The 25,357-nt window shown below is 44.4% G+C and overlaps 1 protein-coding gene across 3 annotated transcripts in view; it reads right to left on the bottom strand.

Moving 5' to 3' along the window:
* The window catches only part of LOC118390304 (Kv channel-interacting protein 1-like), a 37,043-nt gene extending 20,975 nt beyond the window's left edge, over positions 1 to 16,068 (bottom strand). Inside the window, exons 1-3 of one of the 3 annotated variants that reach the window (XM_035780745.2) lie at positions 15,571 to 16,068; positions 15,187 to 15,283; positions 14,884 to 15,045 (exon numbers count right to left, since the gene is read on the bottom strand). In XM_035780745.2, the coding sequence (XP_035636638.1) occupies positions 14,884 to 14,971 (88 nt within the window). In that variant the 5' untranslated portion in view covers positions 14,972 to 15,045; positions 15,187 to 15,283; positions 15,571 to 16,068. Of the gene's footprint in view, positions 1 to 2,132; positions 2,540 to 14,883; positions 15,046 to 15,186; positions 15,284 to 15,570 lie in introns of those variants that run through there. The other 2 variants (XM_035780744.2, XM_035780746.2) reach the window with 2 other exon arrangements.
* Positions 16,069 to 25,357: the final 9,289 nt, after the last annotated feature.

Raw genomic sequence — 25,357 nt, 5'->3', positions numbered from 1 at the left:
AAGAAGAGAAGTAGAGGGGGTATAGGGAGAGAAGAGAAGTAGAGGGGGGATAGGGAGAGAAGAGAAGTAGAGGGGGGATAAGGAGATAAGAGAAGTAGAGGGGGGATAAGGAGAGAAGCGAAGTAGAGGGGGTATAGGGAAAGAAGAGAAGTAGAGGGGGTATAGGGAGAGAAGAGAAATAGAGGGGGGATAGGGAGAGCTTCAGTAGTTAGACAGACAGAATCCCCTCTGGGCTTTAATTAGGTGTAAGATAAATATATAAGCATTCAGAGCCTGCCACTACATAGTTAGCTGTGTCTGCTTCTTACTACTCAATTCATAGCCAGTCCTCTCACACCACACCAACCTGGTTTATTTAGTCCTGAAAGCAGGCCATCAGAGTCAGTCCCCACAGTATAAGAGTTCATCTGAACCAGGCATACACAGAAACAAAGCCAGCAACCATCACCAGTCTACACAGGATCCAGGACTCATTCAACAGCACCCCTATCTCCTTCCTGCCTATGCAAGAGACTGAGACACTGACAGACATACAGAGAGAGTTACAGTAGGACAGGACATTTTCCACCAGAAAGCTCTTGTGGTTTTGAAAAAAGGGCTTCAAACATTCTGAGCGATTTTGTGTTTTTGCCCAGAACTTCTAATCCCATTGGATCTGTACCAACACTGTACATCTCTCTACCTCTCTCTTTCTGCATGTGTCTGCGTGTCAGTGTTCTAAAAATGCTTCCCATAGTTTAAAAATGCATCCCCTCTCTTTTTTCTACACCCCTTTCAACTTTCTCTTCATACTTGAAAGGATCTCTCTCTCTCTCTCTCTCTCTCTCTCTCTCTCTCTCTCTCATATAGCAAAAGACTGGAAGGCTTGGAGAAGAGAGAGAGTAAGTGGGCAACAACAAAGTGCAGATTTACATCAAACGGTTATATGATGCATTCTATTCCTGTGGAAGGGATGTTGATAACTATGATAAGAAGCGGTCCAATAGCCAATATCTACTATATTAGGCATTCCCATGAAATCAGTTGGTGTTTTGGTTATCCTTGGGCTCTGTCAGAGGCCCTTTGTATGCATCTCAGTATTGACAATAGATCAGTGTTTCTCCACTAATTCCTAACACCGTTCTGTGTGTCACCATTGCTTGACCAGCAGAAATAGATGATCAGACAGTGTATCTGTAGCACCAGATACAGTAGAGTAGTATAGACAACCATCTGAACGTCAAAATGTTACACGCACACTTTCACTTGAGAGGTAGTGTCTTGGTTACCAAACCGAGCAAGTGATGTGAGGCTGTTTGTGTGTGTGTGCCTGCGTGTGTGTGCATGTGTGAGAGTGAGTGAGTGTGTATTCATACATACAGCAGCGATGAATTAAACATCAAGGCGTGAATAATCATGGATGTGTAACCATCCGACTCTCCCACCCTCTTCCTGTATCTCCCCTTCTCATCTCGTGATAACAGCCTCTTCACCTCTCTTTCTCTGCTTTCTACTGGCACTGTCTCACTCCCTCTCTTTCCATTCAAAACAGCTCGCAGCCAATTGTAACCACGAAGAGACTTTGTAGCACTTTGATAATGGCCCAAAACATAGGGAAAATATACAGAAATGCCACCACAACATACATCACACACACACACACACACGCACACACACACACACACAGTCAGATGAACTGCCCTAAAACATGCTTGGTTTGGTAACCAGCTCTGTACTCTTCAGCAGCCTCATACGGCATTAAACACACTAACACAAAGTAACTCCTCTAAATCAAATGCACACAGTGCTCTCACATCAAAGTTGTAATGTGTTTAAAGACAGATGTGCTGAATCCTCATAAACAACATCAATGAACAATCAATAGGTACACAGGTTATAATAAACCTCTGAAACGCATCTCTTGGAGAGTGCTGTGCTATTGACTTGGTCTAGAACTCCTCATGTGTCTACACACACACACACACACACACACACACACACACACACACACACACACACACACACACACACACACACACACACACACACACACACACACACACACACACACACACACACACACACACACACACACACACACACACACACACACACACACACACACACACACACATTTTCAGGTGTTCTCATACCTCGTCTTCTGTAGTCGACCTGTTTGGTGTGCACGGAGAAAGTCCCCAGCACAACCCCCATCTCAATGTCCAGGTCCTCTTCTCTTCTCAAGACTTTGGGTTTCTCGGCCTCTCTCCTTCACTGTCTTTCTGAGTTCCTCGCTGTTAGTCTGTTCTCTACCCCTCTACAGGCGGGTCTCAGCCCCTGCTGTTCTCTACCCCTCTACACGCGGGTCTCAGCCCCTGCTGTTCTCTACCCCTCTACAGGCGGGTCTCAGCCCCTGCTGTTCTCTTACACCAGTGTGTGCTTCTCTCTGCGGTAAACCGTGGTCTTTGTTTCAAAATGCTGTGATCTTCGCTCTTCCTCTCTCCCACCCTCTCTCTCCGAACTTGTTTTTTTGCTCCCTGAATCCTCCTCTCTAGTTCCTCCTCCTCTACTTTCTATGTTGTGGATAAAGAGGGCTGAGTGTGTTGCACACGGCGATAAGTGGGAGAGATGGGAGTGAGGAGAGGAGGTTATGGATAAAAGTGTCACAAGTCCACAGGGAGTTACACAGACACACACAAAGGCCAAGTCACACATTGTGATTTAAGTGGGACATTTGACATTTGACTACATATTTTCTTCTTCTCGCCTCAATTCTCCATTACCCTCAATCTCACACAATCCCTGAAGACTTGAAGGGGACATTTTGTTTTGCGTGATAAATCAATGGGTTTCTCTTCACAGTTTCCCTCTTGAGAACCCTTCATCCCTTCCTGTCGCCTGTCTGTCATTCATGAAAGTCAACGGCATTAATAAACACAACATACTTGGAAACAAATGGGCAACGTGCTCATTCAAATGCAGCAAACGAAAGTGTGACGCAACAACGAAGAGTTGTGAGCAGATGAATTAACAACACATCCTTGAACGCTCGCTCCTGTCCATGTCCTGCCCATGTCCTGCCCATGTCCTGCCCATGTCCTGCCCATGTCCTGCCCATGTCCTGCCCATGTCCTGTCCATGTCCTGCCCATGTCCTGCCCATGTCCTGCCCATGTCCTGTCCATGTCCTGTCCATGTCCTGCCCATGTCCTGCCCATGTCCTGCCCATGTCCTGCCCATGTCCTGCTCATGTCCTGCCCATGTCCTGCCCATGTCCTGCCCATGTCCTGTCCATGTCCTGCCCATGTCCTGCCCATGTCCTGTCCATGTCCTGCCCATGTCCTGCCCATGTCCTGCCCATGTCCTGTCCATGTCCTGCCCATGTCCTGCCCATGTCCTGCCCATGTCCTGCCCATGTCCTGCCCATGTCCTGTCCATGTCCTGCCCATGTCCTGCCCATGTCCTGCCCATGTCCTGTCCATGTCCTGTCCATGTCCTGCCCATGTCCTGCCCATGTCCTGTCCATGTCCTGTCCATGTCCTGCCCATGTCCTGCCCATGTCCTGCCCATGTCCTGCCCATGTCCTGTCCATGTCCTGCCCATGTCCTGCCCATGTCCTGCCCATGTCCTGCCCATGTCCTGTCGTTTGTCTCCACACATGCTCATTCGTAAGTCTTCACAGAAGTAGTTCCTCTACCCTTTGCCAATGAACATTGCCCCACACTCGCTATTTTATGGACCTCTCAGGGTCACACACACTCGGTGGCCCTCACACACCGAGGAGAGAGCGGAGCAGAGATGAAACGAGATAGTTCATTACAATCCCCTGGGGGGAGGGTCAAAGGAGGAGTGTTCATCTGTATCACTGACTCGATGTCCCCCTACGGCGAGAACAGAGGGATGACCACACAGAGGGATGACCACACACCAGGACAATACAGATTGGAGTGCACCTGAACCCACTGAACAATGGTTATTTGGAGGACAAACCAATAACATTTGAGACCATGTCTCTGGTTCACATTTGGTGGTGTAATGTTGTGAGGAAGAAAAGGTTATGAGTTGGTAGAGACTATTTAAATGAGGGCAAGAGATAAAGGGGGATAAAGAAACCGATGATTAGATGAGAAAATAGCCTCAAAGAGAGAAGGGAGTGTTAGAGATCAGGGAGGAAATATGAGCGTTTTCATTTCTTCCCTGTCTACGTGGATGGTACTGTCAGAGGCCTTAGTGCTTCTGGGCCTCCATTAAACCCCCTTTAATCTGTCCATACAATAACTCTCATCCTTTCATCTCTCCGTCACTCTCCTCTTGCTCTCACCTTAACCTTCACACCTCTCCCCCTCCTGCTCTGCCCACGTTGTCCCTGTCTTCACACTGGGTCCCGAGGACAGTGAGGACAGGGAAACCAACCAGCAGAGATGAGTCAGGAGGAGAGAGTCTGTAATTGGTTTATAATGACGGTGCTCTCTACTAGTCTCTACTATTGGATCATGGCTCTTTCTGACTGATTCTAGCTATTCAATAGTGATATCAGACATGAATACCTGAGTGGATGAACAAGAGAAAGGCATCCAGACGTACTACTGTTGAGACATGGACTAAGATCCCCTGAGTCTTTGCCCTCTCTCTACAAGGCATCCAGACGTACTACTGTTGAGACATGGACTAAGATCCCCTGAGTCTTTGCCCTCTCTCTACAAGGCATCCAGACGTACTACTGTTGAGACATGGACTAAGATCCCCTGAGTCTTTGCCCTCTCTCTACAAGGCATCCAGACGTACTACTGTTGAGACATGGACTAAGATCCCCTGAGTCTTTGCCCTCTACATATAATGTGACCTTTATTTTAAGGGAGTAAATCCATCAGGATTAATCAGACACTTTAATGGGAGGTTAATCGTTAAATACTACAGGAAGATTGGGACAGTACACTTAGGCTTCCGCTCTCCATTCATAAATATTCACCCGTAGCCCGACGCTCTCTCTATGTTCCCCCTTCCTGTCTTTTTCTTATCATTTATTTACATTCTCTCTCTCTCTCTCTCTCTCTCTCTCTCTCTTAGTTTTTCACACCTATCCAATTCAAACTCTCACTCACATACATACACTCACCCTATAGCATACACTCACCCTATAGCATACACTCACCCTATAGCATACACTAATCCTATAGCATACACTCATCCTATAGCATACACTCAAATGACCCGCTATTCCGTATTCTATTCTGTTTGGTTTCACTCTGTTTCAGATATTGTCTCTCACTCAATGCCATTCTCCATTCTCCATGGCCCCTGATAGAGCAGGAGCACATTTCCATCTGTGGTAAAATGAGATAGAAATGAGATGACCACCAAAGAATAGCAAAAGAGCCTTTTCTTCACATTTTGTCAACTCAGAGAGTTTATTTTTCTGCATTTGAGAGTTGCATCTCTAACAGATCAATGTATCTCTACCAAAGCTGTGTAGATTCTACGAGTTGTATTACAATCAAGCATACATACTTAGCACATCAAAAACACATACAAACACCCCAGCACACAGAAAACACGCACTGACTGTAGTAACACGTTGCTGTGGTGCAAATTCATGACCAACAGATGGCAGCATAGCACACAATTTCAGTAGCTTTACAGTCGTCTTCCTGTCAACACCACTTCAAGCCAGGGCTCATCTCATTTCCTTATAAGCGAATGGAAAACCAGACGTACATACAGTTTATTGAAATTGTAAAAAACAAAGAGTGGATTTTTTCTCTATTTCATTATATACTATATCATTTTGTAATGTTCCGTACCATACTACACTATACCAAACTGTACTGTAATGTACTGTACCATACTACACAATACCAAACTCTACTGTAATGTACCGTACCATACTACACTATACCAAACTGTACTGTAATGAACCGTACCATACTACACTATACCAAACTGTACTGTAATGTACCGTAACATACTACACTATACCAAACTGTACTGTAATGTACCGTAACATACTACACTATACCAAACTGTACTGTAATGAACCGTACCATACTACACTATACCAAACTGTACTGTAATGTACCGTAACATACTACACTATACCAAACTGTACTGTAATGTACCGTACCATACTACACTATACCAAACTGTACTGTAATGTACCGTAACATACTACACTATACCAAACTGTACTGTAATGTACCGTACCATACTACACTATACCAAACTGTACTGTAATGTACCGTACCATACTACACTATACCAAACTCTACTGTAATGTACCGTACCATACTACACTATACCAAACTGTACTGTAATGAACCGTACCATACTACACTATACCAAACTGTACTGTAATGTACCGTAACATACTACACTATACCAAACTGTACTGTAATGTACCGTAACATACTACACTATACCAAACTGTACTGTAATGAACCGTACCATACTACACTATACCAAACTGTACTGTAATGTACCGTAACATACTACACTATACCAAACTGTACTGTAATGTACCGTACCATACTACACTATACCAAACTGTACTGTAATGTACCGTAACATACTACACTATACCAAACTGTACTGTAATGTACCGTACCATACTACACTATACCAAACTGTACTGTAATGTACCGCACCGTACTACACTATTCCAAACTGTACTGTAATATACAGTACCATACTACACTATACCAAACTGTACTGTAATGAACCGTACCATACTACACTATACCAAACTGTACTGTAATATACAGTACCATACTACACTATACCAAACTGTACTGTAATGTACCGTACCATACTACACTATACCAAACTGTACTGTAATATACAGTACCATACTACACTATACCAAACTGTACTGTAATATACAGTACCATACTACACTATACCAAACTATACTGTAATATACAGTACCATACTACACTATACCAAACTGTACTGTAATATACAGTACCATACTACACTATACCAAACTGTGCTGTAATATACAGTACCATACTACACTATACCAAACTGTACTGTAATATACAGTACCATACTACACTATACCAAACTGTACTGTAATATACAGTACCATACTACACTATACCAAACTGTACTGTAATATACAGTACCATACTACACTATACCAAACTGTACTGTAATATACAGTACCATACTACACTATACCAAACTGTACTGTAATATACAGTACCATACTACACTATACCAAACTGTACTGTAATATACAGTACCATACTACACTATACCAAACTGTGCTGTAATATACAGTACCATACTACACTATACCAAACTGTACTGTAATATACAGTACCATACTACACTATACCAAACTGTACTGTAATATACAGTACCATACTACACTATACCAAACTGTACTGTAATATACAGTACCATACTACACTATACCAAACTGTACTGTAATATACAGTACCATACTACACTATACCAAACTGTACTGTAATATACAGTACCATACTGATGGCAAATGAGGATAGGCCAAGGAGACGGAGAGAAATAACAAGATGTAGAGAGAGAGAGAGAGAGAGAGAGAGAGAGAGAGAGAGAGAGAGAGAGAGAGAGAGAGAGAGAGAGAGAGAGAGAGAGAGAGAGAGAGAGAGAGAGAGAGAGAGAGAGAGAGAGAGAGAGAGAGAGAGAGAGAGAGAGAGAAATATATAAATAAACTGAGAGGGAATGAGATTACGTAAAAAGGGAGGAGAAAGGAATTAAAAAGTAAAAGTGGTGACGTGCACACTGTCAGCTTCAATCTACTACCATGAGAGAGAGAGAGAGAGAGAGAAGGGTGTAAGTGGAGGAGAAGGAAGGAAAGTTGCCTGTGTACATCTAAGTGAGTAGGGCGTTCAGGTGGATGTACTGTAGAGAAGGTTGAGTCACAGTGAGTATGAAGAATCAAAGAATGTCATTGTACCTGCGGTGGTAGATGGGGGAGAGCATGGTCATGATGGTTATGGGGAAGAGTGATGCTGCAGAGAGCAACTGGGGGTAAGAGAGAGGGGGATTAAATACCTAACACCTTGGTTCAACATGCCGTGTACATCATCGTGCACATGAGGATTTTGTCTCTCCCCACCAGACACCATCAAGTTAAAATACCAAAACCAACTGTGAATCAATTATATTCATTTTAGGGCAGGTCGAAGCACACATAAAACATCCATGTATATTTAGCTAGCTAGCTGTTGCTAGCTAGTTTGTCCTGGGAGATTAATATTGCTTTGTTATTAGATCTGACACGTATGGTCGACTTTTCAGCTGGTTCTTTGTAGAACACAATTGTGTGTTTCTCTATTAAAATGATTCCTCCACAGATTTGAGCTGTTATTTAGTTGTCTTTGATTAATCTCTCCTTGTTCATCTTTCAAGCAGCCACGTGGGTTTGTAATCTCTGTGAAAACCAATACGGAGGTGGGAGAGGCAGTACTCGCAGCGTGTCAAGCGTCTCAAATAGAAATTAGTTACATTTTAGCAACGTAGATGAAATGATTGAATAACATACACGCAAACATTTATGGTGTAATGCTCTTGCACGCAATGTGGCCAGTCTAGCCAGGGTGTAAGGGGCGGGGCTAGGATATAATGGAGGGGGACAAATGACCTTGCTGTGGCCCCACACCCCAACCAGTGGGGATCTGGGTCCAGATATTCTAACTAAACTCACCCGAGTGTATGCCAATGTGCGTGATCAGACTTTATAACCTTTATAGGAACGTAGATGTGCCCGTATCAAGGAATGTGGGCCCATTTGAAATGTGTCGTGTGGGTTTTTCTGTGAGTGTGTGTGTGTATCTGTGTGTATTAGAGCGTAAGACTCTTTGTTGTTTTTGCATGTTCGTGAGAGAATGTGTCTTTGTCTCTGTTTGCGTCCAAGTGTGTGAGTGTGTGTTCAGTTTGTGATCCTCTGGTCTCTCAAACGAAAAAGACGCCCAACTTTACCCATAATCCTCTGGGAGAGAGCTGAGTGACTGGGCAGAAGGTGCAGTCAGCAGCACCTCTCTTGTTGCTCTCACTCTCACTTCAATGTCTCGCTTCACTCCCTCAAGTTTCCCCTCAAGACCCCTGAAAGGTCTTTCAAAAAATAACTGTTAACCATAACCATGGTAACTGCTACAGCTCACTCACATGTCTATGGTAATTAGTTTGGCATTTATTTATTTATTAATTCAGCAGTTTAGATATGCCTGAACAAATCAGATCTGCCACAGTCCAATGGACACATTTGCTCATACAAACACCTTGAGACTGGGATGTTATGTGCCAAACACAAGGTACAGAACACCAGCAATCACTGGATAATGTTCCAGGAAATATTTACACCTTGTCTTCACAATGTACATGGAGAGAATTAAGTGATCAAATAAGTAAAACAATAAAATATATATTGCACATCATACAGCCATTTAAACGGAGACAAAAAACATGCCCTTAATTAATGGTCCATACAACCCTCAAAGGGTTGATTAGAAAGAGCTCTCTCTCACACACACACACACACACACACACACACACACACACACACACACACACACACACACACACACACACACACACACACACACACACACACACACACACACACACACACACACACACACACACAAATACTCGTCATATATAGCAATCCAAATACAGTCCATGAGAGGCCAGGAAGGCAGGGCACTCTCCTTTTTTCACTCCATCTCTCCCATGCTCTCTCTGAGTGTATCTGAGCGGATGACTGGATGAGTGGTGTAGCAGAGCAGCAGTCCCATGGCACGCCAGCCAGGCCCATGCAGCCTGCAGATAGGACCTGACCTGAGATACCTCCTATCAGCATTGCTTGTGCTTATGCCTGAGGTTACGATGCATCCCAGGCATACACCTACAGACACTCTTGCAGAAATACACAAAAACCTACAGAAATATACACACACATAATCATCATGCAGTCATTATTTGCTCATTATGGGGGGAAAGATAAGAGGTAGAAGGGGGAGGGGGGTTGTGTGCCAGTTTGGTGGGCCTGAATAAAGGCTTGCTGGATCTAATGTTACATCTGCATAAGACTCTGCCGGAGACGGTTTGGCACCAGAATATTCCAGTGGTGCTATATGAGAGAAGAAGGAATCATCTTGGCTGGAATTGGAATATTTGTAATGAGAGGATGAAAGGACAGAGGATACAGTAAACAAGGTAATGGTACTTAGTGGGAAGGAGAGAGGGAGAGAAAGAGAACCTTGAAATGGAAGCAGTGAGGCACATTTTGTAAACGGACACTTCAATTGCGGCTTCAGCCTCAAGGAGAGGGCAGGGAGAGGAAGGTCTTAGTCCTGCATGAATTCAGGTTTAGAATCCACAACACACACACTGACTCAAACACAAGGAAACACACCCACACATACACACACGCAATGCTTTATCCAACGCGTGAGGGAAGTGGTTTTACACCTGTACCCTTCCCAAAACAGCCAGATTGATTGCACTGTCATTCTCTGAAAATGTCAAGCACTTTTTCATTATCTTCCAGAGCTTACTGTCACACAGAGCTGTAAACCAGGGTGATAAATAAGAGCATCCAACACAGACACACCACCATGGTAACCGACTGTGGCACCTAGAGAGAGAGGGAAGGAATGCTCATCCCTGACACACTACCAGTGAGTTTTATCAGGCTCTGCCAGAAATCCCTCCTGGGGACCCCTCACACCTATTTGCTTATCTGAATTCAGGAGTTTTACACACCAACCGAACTTCTGGGAGAGCGCGATGGCCCCCATTTGATTAGACATCCCTCCAGTGAAAGGTTCACAATTGGGTTTTAATTGAACTGCCATCTCATAATGCCTGGTTCATTTGGCACTGATGGATTGTCTGTAGTGTAGATGTTCCAGCCCAGAGTAAGAGAGAAAGTGGACAGGTTGTTTCTTCCTTATTCAGCAGGTGAGATCATTGAGAACACAGACCAGTTGCCAGAGGCTGAATGACTTCATTAGTCTTCGTTGAAGAAACTGAAGCTGAGGACCCTGAGCCCGTGCCTACAGCCAGTCTCCTAGTCCTCTGAGGATACTGAGCCCATGCCTACAGCCAGTCTCCTAGTCCTCTGAGGATCCTGAGCCCGTGCCTACAGCCAGTCTCCTAGTCCTCTGAGGATCCTGAGCCCGTGCCTACAGCCAGTCTCCTAGTCCTCTGAGGATCCTGAGCCCGTGCTTACAGCCAGTCTCCTAGTCCTCTGAGAATCCTGAGCCCGTGCCTACAGCCAGTCTCCTAGTCCTCTGAGGATCCCGAGCCTGTGCCTACAGCCAGTCTCCTAGTCCTCTGACGATCCTGAGGCCATGCCTACAGCCAGTCTCCTAGTCCTCTGAGGATCCTGAGGCCGTGCTTACAGCCAGTCTCCTAGTCCTCTGAGGATCCTGAGGCCGTGCTTACAGCCAGTCTCCTAGTCCTCTGAGGATCCTGAGCCTGTGCTTACAGCCAGTCTCTTAGTCCTCTGAGGATCTTGAGCCTGTGCTTACAACCAGTCACCTAGTCCACTGAGGATCCTAAGGCCGTGCCTACAGCCAGTCTTCTGGTCCTCTGAGGATCCTGAGCCCGTGCTTACAGCCAGTCTCCTAGTCCTCTGAGGATCCTGAGCCCGTGCTTACAGCCAGTCTCCTAGTCCTCTGAGGATCCTGAGGCCGTGCCTACAGCCAGTCTCCTAGTCCTCTGAGGATCCTGAGCCCCATGCCTACAGCCAGTCTCTTAGCCCTCTGAGGACACCGGGTAGATTGGACAGTGTGAGAAAGACGAAGATGAAATGGACAATAGACTGTATGTGATAAGAGGAGCTGTATTAGTCAGAGTGGTCATATAGTGGCATCAATGGTTTGATGTGATACTGCTGTTCTCCACTGTCAGCCTCAGGCTTGACCCAGCCCCTAGCTAATGTCAAAGTTTCATTGACGAGAATGTCTCAGATGACAACCGAACTGACATCATATTCATTAAGTACCACCGCATATGTTCCATTGGTCGGATTACCAGAATATAGTTCATTTCCCCCCACCTTCTGATGTTCCCAGAATCTCTATGTTAACCAAAGGTTTTGCAAATCTAACCTCAGTAGAGTAGAGAGAGGAAAAAGGGGGGAAGAGGTATTTATGACTGTCATAAACCTACCCCCCAGGCCAACGTCATGACAGTACTTTATAGTGTATTCAACTCTAGTTTGCTCTGCTGTGTACTGAACTCTACTCCACTATATTATACTCTAATTAACAGCACAGTACAGTATAGGACTGTACTCTACTGAACTATACTCTACTTTTCTGTACTGTACTGAACTGTCATCAAATCAATGTACTGCACAGTACTGTACTGTGCTGTCCAAACTTGTGAAATACAGACATCTATAATTGGTTCAGATTTGGTTTGGGCCAAATGAAGGACCAAAAAGCGACGTCTGTGGACGTTGAAATCAAGGCCAGGGCAGACTGCCCAAATTTCAACTACTTTTCAACGTCCATGAACATCCCGTGTTGGCCGGTGCTCAGGGGGTGAGGGTGCTGGTTAAAGTAAATGGAAAGAGAGGGGGCTCATGGGTAGGTGTCAGTAGGAGCTGGGAGAGGTGACATTAACTGAAGGGAGAGAGAAGAGAAAGAGAGCGAGGTAGGGGTTGTCCAGACTTTTCATACTCTTACTTTGACCACCAGACAACCAGAAGAGAAAGAAAACAGTTATCAACAGTATGCCGGTGGACGGTAGGACAGTAGCAGGTGACCCAATCATGTTTTGCGATTTTACTATTTTCTACATCATATCTATGAAATAACACATATGGAATCACGCAGTAACCAAAAGAGTGTTAAACAAATCAAAATATTTTGTTACATTTGAGATTCTTCAAAGTAGCCACCCTTTGCTTGATGACAGCTTTGCACACTCTTGGCATTCTATCAAAAAGCTTCATGAGGTAGTCATCTGGAATGAGGTAGTCACCATGAGGTAGTCACCATGAGGTAGTCACCATGAGGTAATCACCATGAGGTAGTCACCATGAGGTAGTCATCTGGAATGAGGTAGTCATCTGGAATGAGGTAGTCATCTGGAATGTGGTAGTCATCTGGAATGAGGTAGTCATCTGGAATGAGGTAGTCATCTGGAATGTGGTAGTCATCTGGAATGAGGTAGTCACCATGAGGTAGTCACCATGAGGTAGTCACCATGAGGTAGTCACCATGAGGTAGTCATCTGGAATGAGGTAGTCACCATGAGGTAGTCATCTGGAATGAGGTAGTCACCATGAGGTAGTCATCTGGAATGAGGTAGTCACCATGAGGTAATCACCATGAGGTAGTCACCATGAGGTAGTCACCATGAGGTAGTCATCTGGAATGAGGTAGTCACCATGAGGTAGTCACATTTCAATTAACAGATTTCAATTGACACATTTGAATTGCCTTGTTAAAAGTTAATTTGTGGAATTTCTTTCCTTCTTAATACATTTGAGCCAATCAGTTGTGTTGTGACAAGGTAGGGGTGGTATACAGAAGATAACCCTATTTGGTAAAATACCAAGTCCATATTATCACAAGAACAGCTCAAATAAGCAAAAAGATACAACAGTCCATCATTACTTTAAGACAGGAAGGTCAGTCAATCTGGAAAATGTCAAGATCTTTGAACGTTTCTTCAAGTGCAGTCGCAAAAACCATCAAGTGCTATGATGAAACTGGCTCTCATGAGGACTGCCACAGGAAAGGAAGACCCAGAGTTACCTCTGCTGCAGAGGATAAGTTCATTAGAGTTACCAGCCTCAGAAATTGCAGCCCAAATAAATGCTTCACAGAGTTCAAGTAACAGACATCTCCAAATCAACTGTTCAGAGGAGACTGCATGAATCAGGCCTTCATGGTTGAATTGCTGACATTAAACCACTACTAAAGGACAACAATAAGAAGAAGAGACTTGCTTGGGTCAAGACACACGAGCAATGGATATTAGACCGGTGGAAATCTGTCCTTTGGTCTGATGAGTCCAAATTTGAGATTTTTGGTTCCAACCGCCATGTCTTTGTGAGACGCAGAGTAGGTGAAAGGATGATCTCTCTGCATCAGATGACCTGGCCTCCACAATCACCCAACCTCAACCCAATTGAGATGGTTTGGGATGAGTTGGACTGCAGAGTGAAGTAAAAGTAGCCAACAAGTGCTCAGCATGTGTGGGAACTCCTTCAAGGCTGTTGGAAAAGCATTCCAGCTGAAGCTGGTTGAGATAATGTGTGTGCAAAGCTGGCATAAAGGAAATGGGTGGCTACTTTGAAGAATCTAAAATCTAAAATATATTTTGATTTGCTTAACACCTTTTTGGTTACTACATGATTCCATATGATTCCATATGTGTTGTTAAATGTAAATGTAAATGTTTCTTAGTTTTGATGTCATCACTATTATTCTACAATGTAGAACATAGTAAAATATAGAAAAACCCTTGAATGAGTAGGTGTGTCCAAAACCTTTGACTGGTACTGTATTTGTAATACATTTTTAGTCTTTTTCCCGTTTTCTAAACCTCCTTTTCAATGTCTTTGACAATAAATCAAAGCCTTTGCTTATTCTACATTTTTACAATTTCAAGTGGTTGAAAATGTTATATATTCCTTAATTAAAATATTTATACATATAGTCCCTTAGCTGTCATTTGACACTCAATTTGATATGCTCCGATAAACTTCACATGTTGGTGCTCATGGGTCCTTCTACATGGAAATGACCAGACGCAGTTACTTCCTTTCGCGCATAATATTTACATTATCATATCTACAGTATATGGCTGGTGTGAGAGTAAAAGAGGATGCCAAGGAAAATAAGAGAACTGAAAGAAAACAGAGGATGTAAAGGCGTGTTAGATGAGGCGGGTGCAGTACCTTTGGTAAGCGTCCCAGAGACAAGTCTGCGTAGAGACTGAATGAACTTCAGCACCCCCTGTCTGCAGCGGCAGGTACAGCCAGCCATCCTGACAGAGACTGGCCGACGTGACCACTGGAGCCTCACTGGAGCTGATCTGCCACTGTCCTCCTCACCCACTCCTGATGGGGTAGAGAAGAGTAGAACAAAGTGTCTCTCAAAGGTTCATTATATGTGACAGGAATGCCTCCTTCAAAGAGTTGACAGGAGCCTAAGGTGGAGAAATGTCTCCTTCACTGGCTCCTTACACGCAAAAGACGTACCCTTTAAAATTATCCAGTGTGAAAACACATATCTTCTTGATGAGGCCCTTAGAGTAGAGATTTCAAAGTCCCATTTAGAGAATTCTCATGGGGAAAACTGTGAGGAAAGATGAAGCCGCTTTTAAGTTAGAGGTACAGTACCTGTCTTCTGGCCTTTCTTACATTGAATCCAAAACTCAATCCTTCACTCACTCAGACTAACACTCACTCAATCACTTATACACTCAAACGCTCAGTTACACACTTTCTCACTAACACACACCGACTCACACACTCACACACACACTCAGGCACACTGGTAAGACCCAAAGCCTGTTCTGTTGCACAGACAGAAAAACAGCCAGCAGTATCAGGAACAAATATATGTTGGTAGGTAAGAAATACCCAGACGTCGGTCTCTCAGACTTTTAAAAGGAAAAGTTATGTTTCAACATCAGATGAGAAGGGAAAGATTAATAATTGAGTGGCTCAGGAAGGCGTAGAATGCAGACCATCGTAGAGAGATTCGTGCGCTGCAGAAAGTTCCCTGTGTCCGTGGAGATGCCGTGTCCACTCCTCTCTCCTGTGTCCTCTCCTCTCTCCTGTGTCCTCTCCTCTCTCCTGTGTCCTCTCCTCTCTCCTCCCCTCTGTGTTTCTGTCTTTTTGATCACCCCTCTCTCTCCCTCAGTCTCTGGGGTGTTCCTCTTGAGGGCTCTGTGGACAGCGGGTTCTCTATCTTTATATACCTCTCTCTCAATCTCTCTCTCTCTCTGTTGCCTGGTCCTCTCTGGGCTGCTTATAGCTGGAGCCCTGCGTCTGTGCGGTTCTGTTCTGTTCGGTTCTGTACTACTGTGTATTGCCGCTGTCTAGCTCTGCTCCTGGACAGATCCCTGCAGCAGAGAACGCCACCCACTTCCACCGCTGTTTGCTCCCTCGCTCTCCCTCCTCCCCTTTCGCACATGTGCTCTGTCTCTCTCTCTCTATCTCTCTGTTGGTCTCTCTCTCATTTTCTGTCTCATCACACTCTTCCTACTTCACACTCTTCCTACCTCTCCCCCCCCATAGCCACATGAGGACAAGACAACAATTGACATCCCTCGGTTCCTTCTTCCTCTTCCTTGAATCTATCTTTTCTTTATTTTAATGTATATTATTATTTTAAGTGAGCCTTAAGCCACTGATTATTGCTTTGCCGTCATTGGGTTAATACACCAGCCAGCTCCAGGGATGGTGACTGCTAGAGGAGGAAGCCACTGAGATGGCAGTAGTAGGGCAAATTACTGGGATTAGTGTGCGAAGAGGCTGTGGGAGGAAGGGATGGAGGATGGATGGAAGGGGGAGTGGTGAGAAATAGGTATGCAAAGAGGAGAGAATATGCTTCTAAAAAGCCTTTTATAGTTCTAATTAAAGTGCAGATTAGTGTTGGGCCTTGCTCGGTCCATAGAGATATTCTTATCTGGAATGGTGTGAGTTTGAAAAGTGGATTATCCCCACGAGAAGGCATATCTCATTTTGTCATTACTAAAGCTGTTCAAATATGAACACTAGCTACTCTGAGTGTACAAAACATTAAGAAAACCCTTCCTAATATTGCCTTCTTAATATTGAATTGTATGGACACTACAAGGTATCGAAAGCAGGGATGCTGGCCCATGTTGATTCCAATGCCTCCCACAGTTGTGTCCAGTTGGCTGGATGTCCTTTCAGTGGTGGACTATTCGTGATACACATTGAAAAACTGTTGCATGTGAAAAACCCAGAAGCATTGCAGTTCTTGACACAAAACGGTGCGCCTGGCACCTACTACCGTACCCTGTTCAAGAAATATAATATTATACAATTCATCAGAGAAATAGATTTGATTTAAGAAGTAATATGGGTCTAAATGATTGGATCCCCTGTTTTCCATACTGCGCCACTCTACCCTTGCGAGGATTGCGACACTGAGCCTTTGAACACAAAATCAACTTTTTGCAATGGCCATCTCCGTCTCCGGACTTGAACCCCATTGAAAACCTGTGGTTTGAACTGAAGAGGACAGTCCATAAGAGTTGACAAAGCATATTAAGGATCTGGGCAGATTGTGTATGTAGGAATGGTCTAAGATCCCTCCCAATGTGTTCTCCAATCTCATAAAACATTTTCAAAAAAGTCTCAGTGTCATTATCCTCGCGGGGGGAGGGGTGCTGGATTATTGAAAACAGGGGATCACTTTATATATTTTTTACTTCTTAAATAAAATAATTATCTGAGGAATTGTATTAGTATAATATATAATATAATACTAATCTTTCCATGTTTTGGAGCATACAATATAGCTCAGTATTTGTATTGTTCATTTTATACAATATTTTTTGATCAGCTTTATCAATCGACCCAATAATTCCGGACCCCACTGTATAGAGCCACCTACCACTGAATGGAAACAACACACAGAAAGGTACTGGCAGGAAAAGAGAGGAGAGCTTGTAGGCAATGCACAGTGTCTTGCCTGTACAGTTACAGGCACACAGCTGCATACCAGGATAGCAATAATAATAAACAATTCATCTGCAGAGAGAGAGAGAGAGAGAGAGAGAGAGAGAGAGAGAGAGAGAGAGAGAGAGAGAGAGAGAGAGAGAGAGAGAGAGAGAGAGAGAGAGAGAGAGAGAGAGAGAGAGAGAGAGAGAGAGAGAGAGAGAGAGAGAGAGAGAGAGAGAGAGAGAGAGAGAGAGAGAGAGAGAGAGAGAGAGAGAGAGAGAGAGAGAGAGAGAGAGAGAGAGAGAGAGAGAGAACGAGAGAGAGAGAGAGAGAGAAAACGAGAGAGAGAGAGAGAGAGAGAGAGAACGAGGGAGAGAACGAGGGAGAGGGAGAGAGAGAGAACGAGGGAGAGGGGGAGAGAGAGGGAACGAGGGAGAGGGGGAGAGAGAGAGAACGAGGGAGAGGGAACAAGAACGAGGGAGAGAGAGAGGGAGAGGGAGAGAGAGAACGAGGGAGAGAATGAGAGAGAGGGAGATAGAGGGGGAGAGAGAGAGAGCTTGGCCCCGGTGGTGTACTGGGCCGTACGCACTCTCTAGTGCCTTGCGGTCGGAGGCCGAGCAGTTGCCATACCAGGCAGTGATGCAACCCGTCAGGATTCTCTCGATGGTACAGCTGTAAAACCTTTGAAGATCTGAGGACACATGCCAAATCTTTTGTGGATCTGTTGGTATGGTATGCAAATTGGAGTGGGTCTAGTGTTTCTGGGATAATGGTGTTGATGTGAGCCATGACCAGCCTTTCAAAGCATTTCATGGCTACAGACATGATTGCTACGGGTCTGTAGTCATTTAGGCAGGTTACCTTCGTGTTCTAGGGTACAGGGACCATGGTGGTCTGCTTGAAACATGTTGGTATTACAGACTCGGTCAGGGAGAGGTTGAAAATGTCAGTGAAGACACTTGCCAGTTGGTCAGTGCATGCTCGGAGTACACGTCCTGGTAATCTGTCTGGCCCTGCAGCCTTGTGAATGTTGACATGTTTAAAGGTCTTACTCACATTGGCTGCAGTGAGCGTAATCACACAGTCTTTCGGAACAACTGATGCTCTCATGCATGTTTCAGTGTTACTTGCATCGAAGCGAACATAGAAGTTATTTAGCTCATCTGGTAGGCTCGTGTCACTGGGCATCTCTCGGCTGTGCTTCACTTTGTAGTCTATAATAGTTTGCAAGCCCTGCCACACCTGACGAGCGTCGGAGAGTACGATTCGATCTTAGCCCTGTATTGACGCTTTGCTGGTTTGACGGTTCGTCGGAGGGCATAACAGGATTTCTTATAAGGTCCGGGTTAGAGTCTTGCTCCTTGAGGGGACTCTAACATGTCTGTGGGAGGAGGGCTTGATTGATGAGAAGTGAATGATGCACTCTTTTAGCTGGTTTAAATATAGATTGGCATTAAAAGCAGAGAGGGATTGAGAGACATAGGCTGTGTTTACACAGGCAGCACAATTCTGATATTTATTTTCTTTCACTAATTGGTCTTTAGTCAAAATACTAATTTGAATTAGGCTGTCTGTCCAGCCATGAACTGACAGTGTAGCGAGTTAGTAATACACACTAGTGGTGCTTGGATCAGCTGTTTTTTCACCAGCACCCTGACACAATTGCTGATAACCCATCCACAACCACCCGACCATGTGTGTTAAAGTAATATAGAAAATGCGCTATAGGCTACAGTCTAAGACTGCAGAGCAATTTTTTGACTGGGGGTGCAGTATTTTTTGTTTTTCCCATATGTTTCTGCTTATCATTTCCGACATTTTGGAATTCATTCGATATAGTTCATTCTTAAATCTAGTTGACATCGGTAAAGTTCTCTGTCATTTTCCGCAGAGCAAATAAGTTTAGGGAGAGAGGAATAAATACAATAACGCAAAATAAAAAACGGGAAAGATTTGTGAAAAATGTCCAATTGACATCAGTTTGACCAGTTCTGAGGAAAAAGAAAGCTGTGAAAAAAAACCAATGTGTTTCTGATAAGATTTCAGTTCCGCTTTGATGCATATTTGATGTGGTTGAAATACCATCAGCTTTAATGATGCTTTTGTGATTAAGACAGCACCTCAACAGATGGTATCTAACTGAGCATTACATTCCTTAAAGATGCAGAAATAAATAAAACATATTTCTCTGTTGTCAAGTCAAATCAAATCAAATGTTATTTGTCACATGCACCGAATACAACCTTACCATGAAAAGCTTACTTACAAACCCTTAATAACCAACAATGCTGTTTTAAGAAAAATATTTACTAAATAATCTAAAGTAAAAAATAAAATAGAAACAATAAAATAACAATAAGGAAGCTATGTACAGGGGGTATCGGTACCGATGTCCGGAGGTACAGGTTAGTCGAGGTAATATGGCCCCACATGTAGGTAGGGGTAAAGTGACTATTCATATAGTCTGGGTAGCCATTTGATTAGCTGTTCAGCAGTCTTATGGTTAGGGATAGAAGCTGTCCATATTTTGCCTACATTTGGTGTATAATTTTACTGTAATAAATGCTTAATTCTGCAGGAGTTCAAATTTAGGCTATTCACACGAGACTGGTACTCCACAAATGTTTCTATGATTTGACAGCTATGACGTAAGCCTGGATGTTATTTTCTAGGCGTGAAGACAAGTCCAGATGTTAAAACCTCTTGTGACTATAAAAATAACGTTCCCAAAGTAAACGGGACATTTTGTCAGGACAAGATGCTAGAATATGCATATAATTGACAGCTTAGGATAGAAAACACTCTAAAGTTTCCAAAACTGTAAAAATATTGTCTGTGAGTATAACAGAACTGATATTGCAAGCGAAAGCCTGAGAACAATCCAATCCGGAAGTGCCTCATGTTTTGAAAGCTCTGCGTTCCAATGCGTCCCTATTGAGCAGTGAATGGGCTATCAACCAGATTACTCTTTCTACGTATTCCCCAAGGTGTCTACAGCATTGTGATGTATTTTTACGCCTTTATGTTGAAGAATACCCGTAAGCGGCTACATTGTGTAAGTGGTCACCTGATGGCTCGCATAAAATACAGAGGTAGCCATTTTTTCAATCGGACCTACTGAAAAACCAATTGTCGTGGCCGCAATTTCCGGTCGATTTCTCAGCCAAATGTGAAGAACAAACGGAGCTATTTCGCCTACAAAAATAATATTTTTGGAAAAAAGGAACATTGGCTATCTAACTGGGAGTCTTGTGAGTGAAAACATCCGAAGCTCATCAAAGGTAAACGATTTAATTTGATTGATTTTCTGATTTTCGTGACCAAGTTACCTGCTGCTAGCTGGATATAATGCGTTATAATAATTAGTGTCAGTTGATGATTACGCTCCCGGATCCGGGATAGAGCAGGCTACACTGATGTCTCGAGCTTTTGTGGGATTCTGTATTTTACATTATAGCCATTACTATATATGATTAAATATTATCTGATGTTGGCTGTGTGAGGTATCTGCATTTGTGCACTTGAGCATCATCATGAGATTAAACAACTGCTTGCTACATCTACTTGCCTGTTTGTGTGTGTGACAAGAACTGAGTAACATGGTGTGACCTGCATGTTGCAAAACTGTAGATAACAGCCCAGCAGATGCTTTGTCCTTGTGTTTGTATGTGACAATATTGAGCACATGGTGTGACTGTATCTTACAAAGTTGTGGTTAGTCAGGTATAGGGAGGGGTGGTCATCACAAGGTTTAACTGAGATGGAAAAATACTGAACAACACAATAGCAGGAACTGAGCAACTGTTATAACTAGGCTGCCATACCCCATTCATGTCAAGGTACGACAAGTTGTGCATTTTCTTTATGGGTCTTTGTGCACCAATGTTGTACTGGACTGTCAGTTGACTAACTGTAGCCCGTCTGTTGCTCCGCACAATTCGTGTCAGCCTCCTTTGTCCTCTTTCATCAATGACTTGCTTTCGACCACTGGCCTGCCATTGGCTGGATGTCGTTTGGGTGGTGGACCATTCTTGATACACACAGGAAACTGTCGAGAGTGAAAAACTCAGCAGCGTTGCAGTTCTTGATGCACCCAACCCGGTGCACCTGGCACCTACTACCATACCCTGTTCAACGGCACTTACATATGTTGTCCTACCCATTCACCCTCTGGCACACATACACAATCCATCTCAACTGTCTCAATGCTTAAAAAAATACTTCTTTAACCTGTCGCATTTATCTACACTGACTGGAGTGGACATCAAAAAGGGATCATAGCTTTCACCTGAATTCACCTGGTCTGGAAAGAGCAGGTGTTCCTAATGTTTTGTACACTCAGTGTACATCAGATGTGTCACAGTGGTACGCTATTTGCATGCAATCTAAATTAAGAATATCTACTGGATAATTGATGAGTCATGTGATTTGGAATCTGTGTATTCAAACTCTCCTGTTTTTGTGTTCTCGGCGGCCGCCGACAAGAAGCGAATGCCGTCCGAAGGCATGGTGGATCCTAGGTTTTGTGAATGCAGTCCGAAGGCATGGTGGATCCTAGGTTTTGTGAATGCAGTCCGAAGGCATGGTGGATCCTAGGTTTTGTGAATGCAGTCCGAAGGCATGGTGGATCCTAGGTTTTGTGAATGCCGTCCGAAGGCATGGTGGATCCTAGGTTTTGTGAATGCAGTCCGAAGGCATGGTGGATCCTAGGTTTTGTGAATGCAGTCCGAAGGCATGGTGGATCCTAGGTTTTGTGAATGCAGTCCGAAGGCATGGTGGATCCTAGGTTTTGTGAATGCAGTCCGAAGGCATGGTGGATCCTAGGTTTTGTGAATGCAGTCCGAAGGAATGGTGGATCCTAGGTTTTGTGAATGCAGTCCGAAGGCATGGTGGATCCTAGGTTTTGTGAATGCAGTCCGAAGGCATGGTGGATCCTAGGTTTTGTGAATGCAGTCCGAAGGCATGGTGGATCCTAGGTTTTGTTCGTGAATGTAGGGCTTTGTTTGAGAAGGGGGTAGCTGCATCCCAATATGACGACCGGAGTAATGGGCGAGTGGGTGAGCGAAAGGAAGGTAGTGGGCATGTGGAAAGGAGTGGGTGTGTCGAAAGTGCTTTGCTATAGGTTAGACAGTTTTGATTCAGCTGTGTTTTTTTTCTTTCCTTTCATACCATGATGCAACTACCGTACATTGAGCTACCGTACCGAAAGAGTTTGGACCTCTGTTTTTAAGCCAGACGATTAGTCGGAGTCTAATTTCACTGTTAGTTTTACACAAATAACTGTACGCTTTGAGTTATAACATTGAAGATGATTTATTTTGTATTAAAAGTGTTGATGAAGGGTGTACTGTTGCTTCATACATTGTATGCGTGTGCTTACTGTGACTGTGAACCTAATATTGGCTAGGTAGCGACTTTCCACGCCGTTGTCGGACAGTAGTGCTTGTCAAGAGGGAGTGAAGGGCACTCTGTCCATGTGTTGTTGCTGTGTTGTTGACATTTCTGCCATCCCCGTTGAGTAGTAGACTTTATGTATGTATCAAGCTGACAACTAGATGGTTATCAATGTTAGTTATTTTTTTGTTGTATAAGCTGCTATCATACATGAAATAAAATCATATGAGGAAGAATGACCACGTAGCTGCCAGCGGCGACACGACCATGATACCCAATAGGAAGCAGGCACAACACCGGTGCAGTGGATGCCGGCTTACTAGCGACTCGTAGTGCAGCCCAATCAGTCAAGCAAAACGGTCTTAAGTGGCAAACACTCTGCCCAATTAGCTGATTCACTTTCCATACACCTACTCCTTTCGACCCGCCCCACTCGCCCATTCTGTGGTCACCACATTGGGATGCAGCTACACATACTTGCTTTTCTTGGTGAGCTCATGGCTAATGGAGGTTCTGTAAGAGAAAATGGAAGTGTTGCGAAGATGGATGCCTGCCTTCCGTGCTGCGCCACTTCCTGTGCCCCTTTGTTTTGTTTGTTTTGTTTTGATGATTTTAACTAGCAACTAACTAGGTTTCAGAGTAAAAAGTCAAATAAATGATATTCATGGAAACAAAGCAATTGAATGGAAATTAGAAACTGGAATGTGTCGAAATGGAAATATGGAAAACCATGTCTTAATACATGTTGTCACCTTTCCACCTCGTGACACATGACACATGACACGGTTTTTGTAGGCATTGGGATTGTGGTTGATTAGGGGTGTGTCTAGTATAGGCTTGGCTGCCTGAGGCGGTTCTCAATCAGAGTCAGGTGATTCTTGTTGTCTCTGATGGGGAACCGTATTTAGGTAGCCTGGGTTTCACTTTGTATTTCGTGGGTGATTGTTCCTGTCTCTGTGTAGTGTTCACCAGATAGGCTGTAATAGGTTTCACGTTCCGTTTGTTGTTTTTGTATTTATTAGTTATTTCATGTATCGTTCCGTTTTTTCTTCATTAAAGACATGAGTAACCACCATGCTGCATTTCGGTCCGACTCTCTTTCAACAAACGAAGAACACCGTTACAGCAGGGAGTCAGGGAGCAGGTGCAGATGGTGAGTTTAATAATATAGAACATGGAGAGTTACCAAACAATACAAGCGTCTGGACATATGGAGAAAGAGTAATCAGGGTGGTGAGGAAGTCCAGGTGTGCTTATAGATGGAAGCAGGTGTGCGCAATGATGGTTGCCAGGTGTGCGCAATGATGGTTGCCAGGTGTGCGCAATGTGGGTTGCCAGGACCGGTAGTTAGTAGCGGGAGGAAGCAGAAGTAGGCATGTCCGCCACCGGGACCCTGCTGGAGGTGGAGGTGTGTCGCGGGGGACGGCATCAGCCAGGGGACCAGGAACCACCGGCCCGAGGAGGGAAACATGAGAGGAGGGTGAGATCCGGTAGTTGGTGGGAAGTTCTAAACTATAGGTTACCTGCTGGAGCATGCCGGGAGATATGGATTGAGTACATACCCACCATGAGTTGACATAGTGAGCGACGTCCTGCACCAAGGTGGGCCACCAGTATTTATCGGAGAGGATTTTGTGGGTGATACCTGGGTGTCCAGCGGCGAGGGATGTGTGTTCCCAGGTCAACAGCTGAAGTCTCACCCCCATGGAGACGTAGATGCGCTCTGGAGGGCAGGTGGCAGGTGCGTGTTCCCTCTCCTGGCGGCAATAGGGACAGAGCCCTAGTTGTCTCCAGCAACGCCAAAGGAGGGAGGTGAGTGGCGAGGTGGACACCGACACTTCCGAAAAAGGTTATGGCCATCGAGATGAGGATATGTTGTTATCCCGACATGCCAACTCCATCTGGACCTCCTCGCACAGTCCACTGCAGAATAGAGTGTGTAACGCTGGCTCATTCCATCCGCTGGAGGCTGCCACAGTCCGAAAGGTGAGGGCGTACTCTGCAGTGGTCTGGGCACCCTGCTGGACTGCTCTGAACAGAGCCATGAACCTCTCATAGGAACCCAGCTCCTCTTCTCCTCTCTCCCAGACGTCTGGGAGACGGCTACACCCAACACCCGTCCGGTCAGCAGGGAAATGACCGTGGGAACCTTGGACCTCTCGGTGGTGGGGGCTCCTGTCCGATAGGCGAAATAGAGGGAGCACTGAAGTGCCGTTATACTTCTACGGAAGTATCTCCGGTCATTGCTCACAGATCAGCCAAAGGCTCATTATAGATTTGTATAACAGAGAAAGGTAAAAACATTAACAGGCCCGTGGGCTGCTGGCCATATATATAT

This window comes from Oncorhynchus keta, chromosome 11 (assembly GCF_023373465.1).
Source record: "Oncorhynchus keta strain PuntledgeMale-10-30-2019 chromosome 11, Oket_V2, whole genome shotgun sequence".
Lineage (NCBI taxonomy): Eukaryota > Metazoa > Chordata > Actinopteri > Salmoniformes > Salmonidae > Oncorhynchus > Oncorhynchus keta.
The sequence above is the reverse complement of the archived record's forward strand: the minus strand, read 5'-3'. Positions and strand labels throughout refer to the sequence as shown.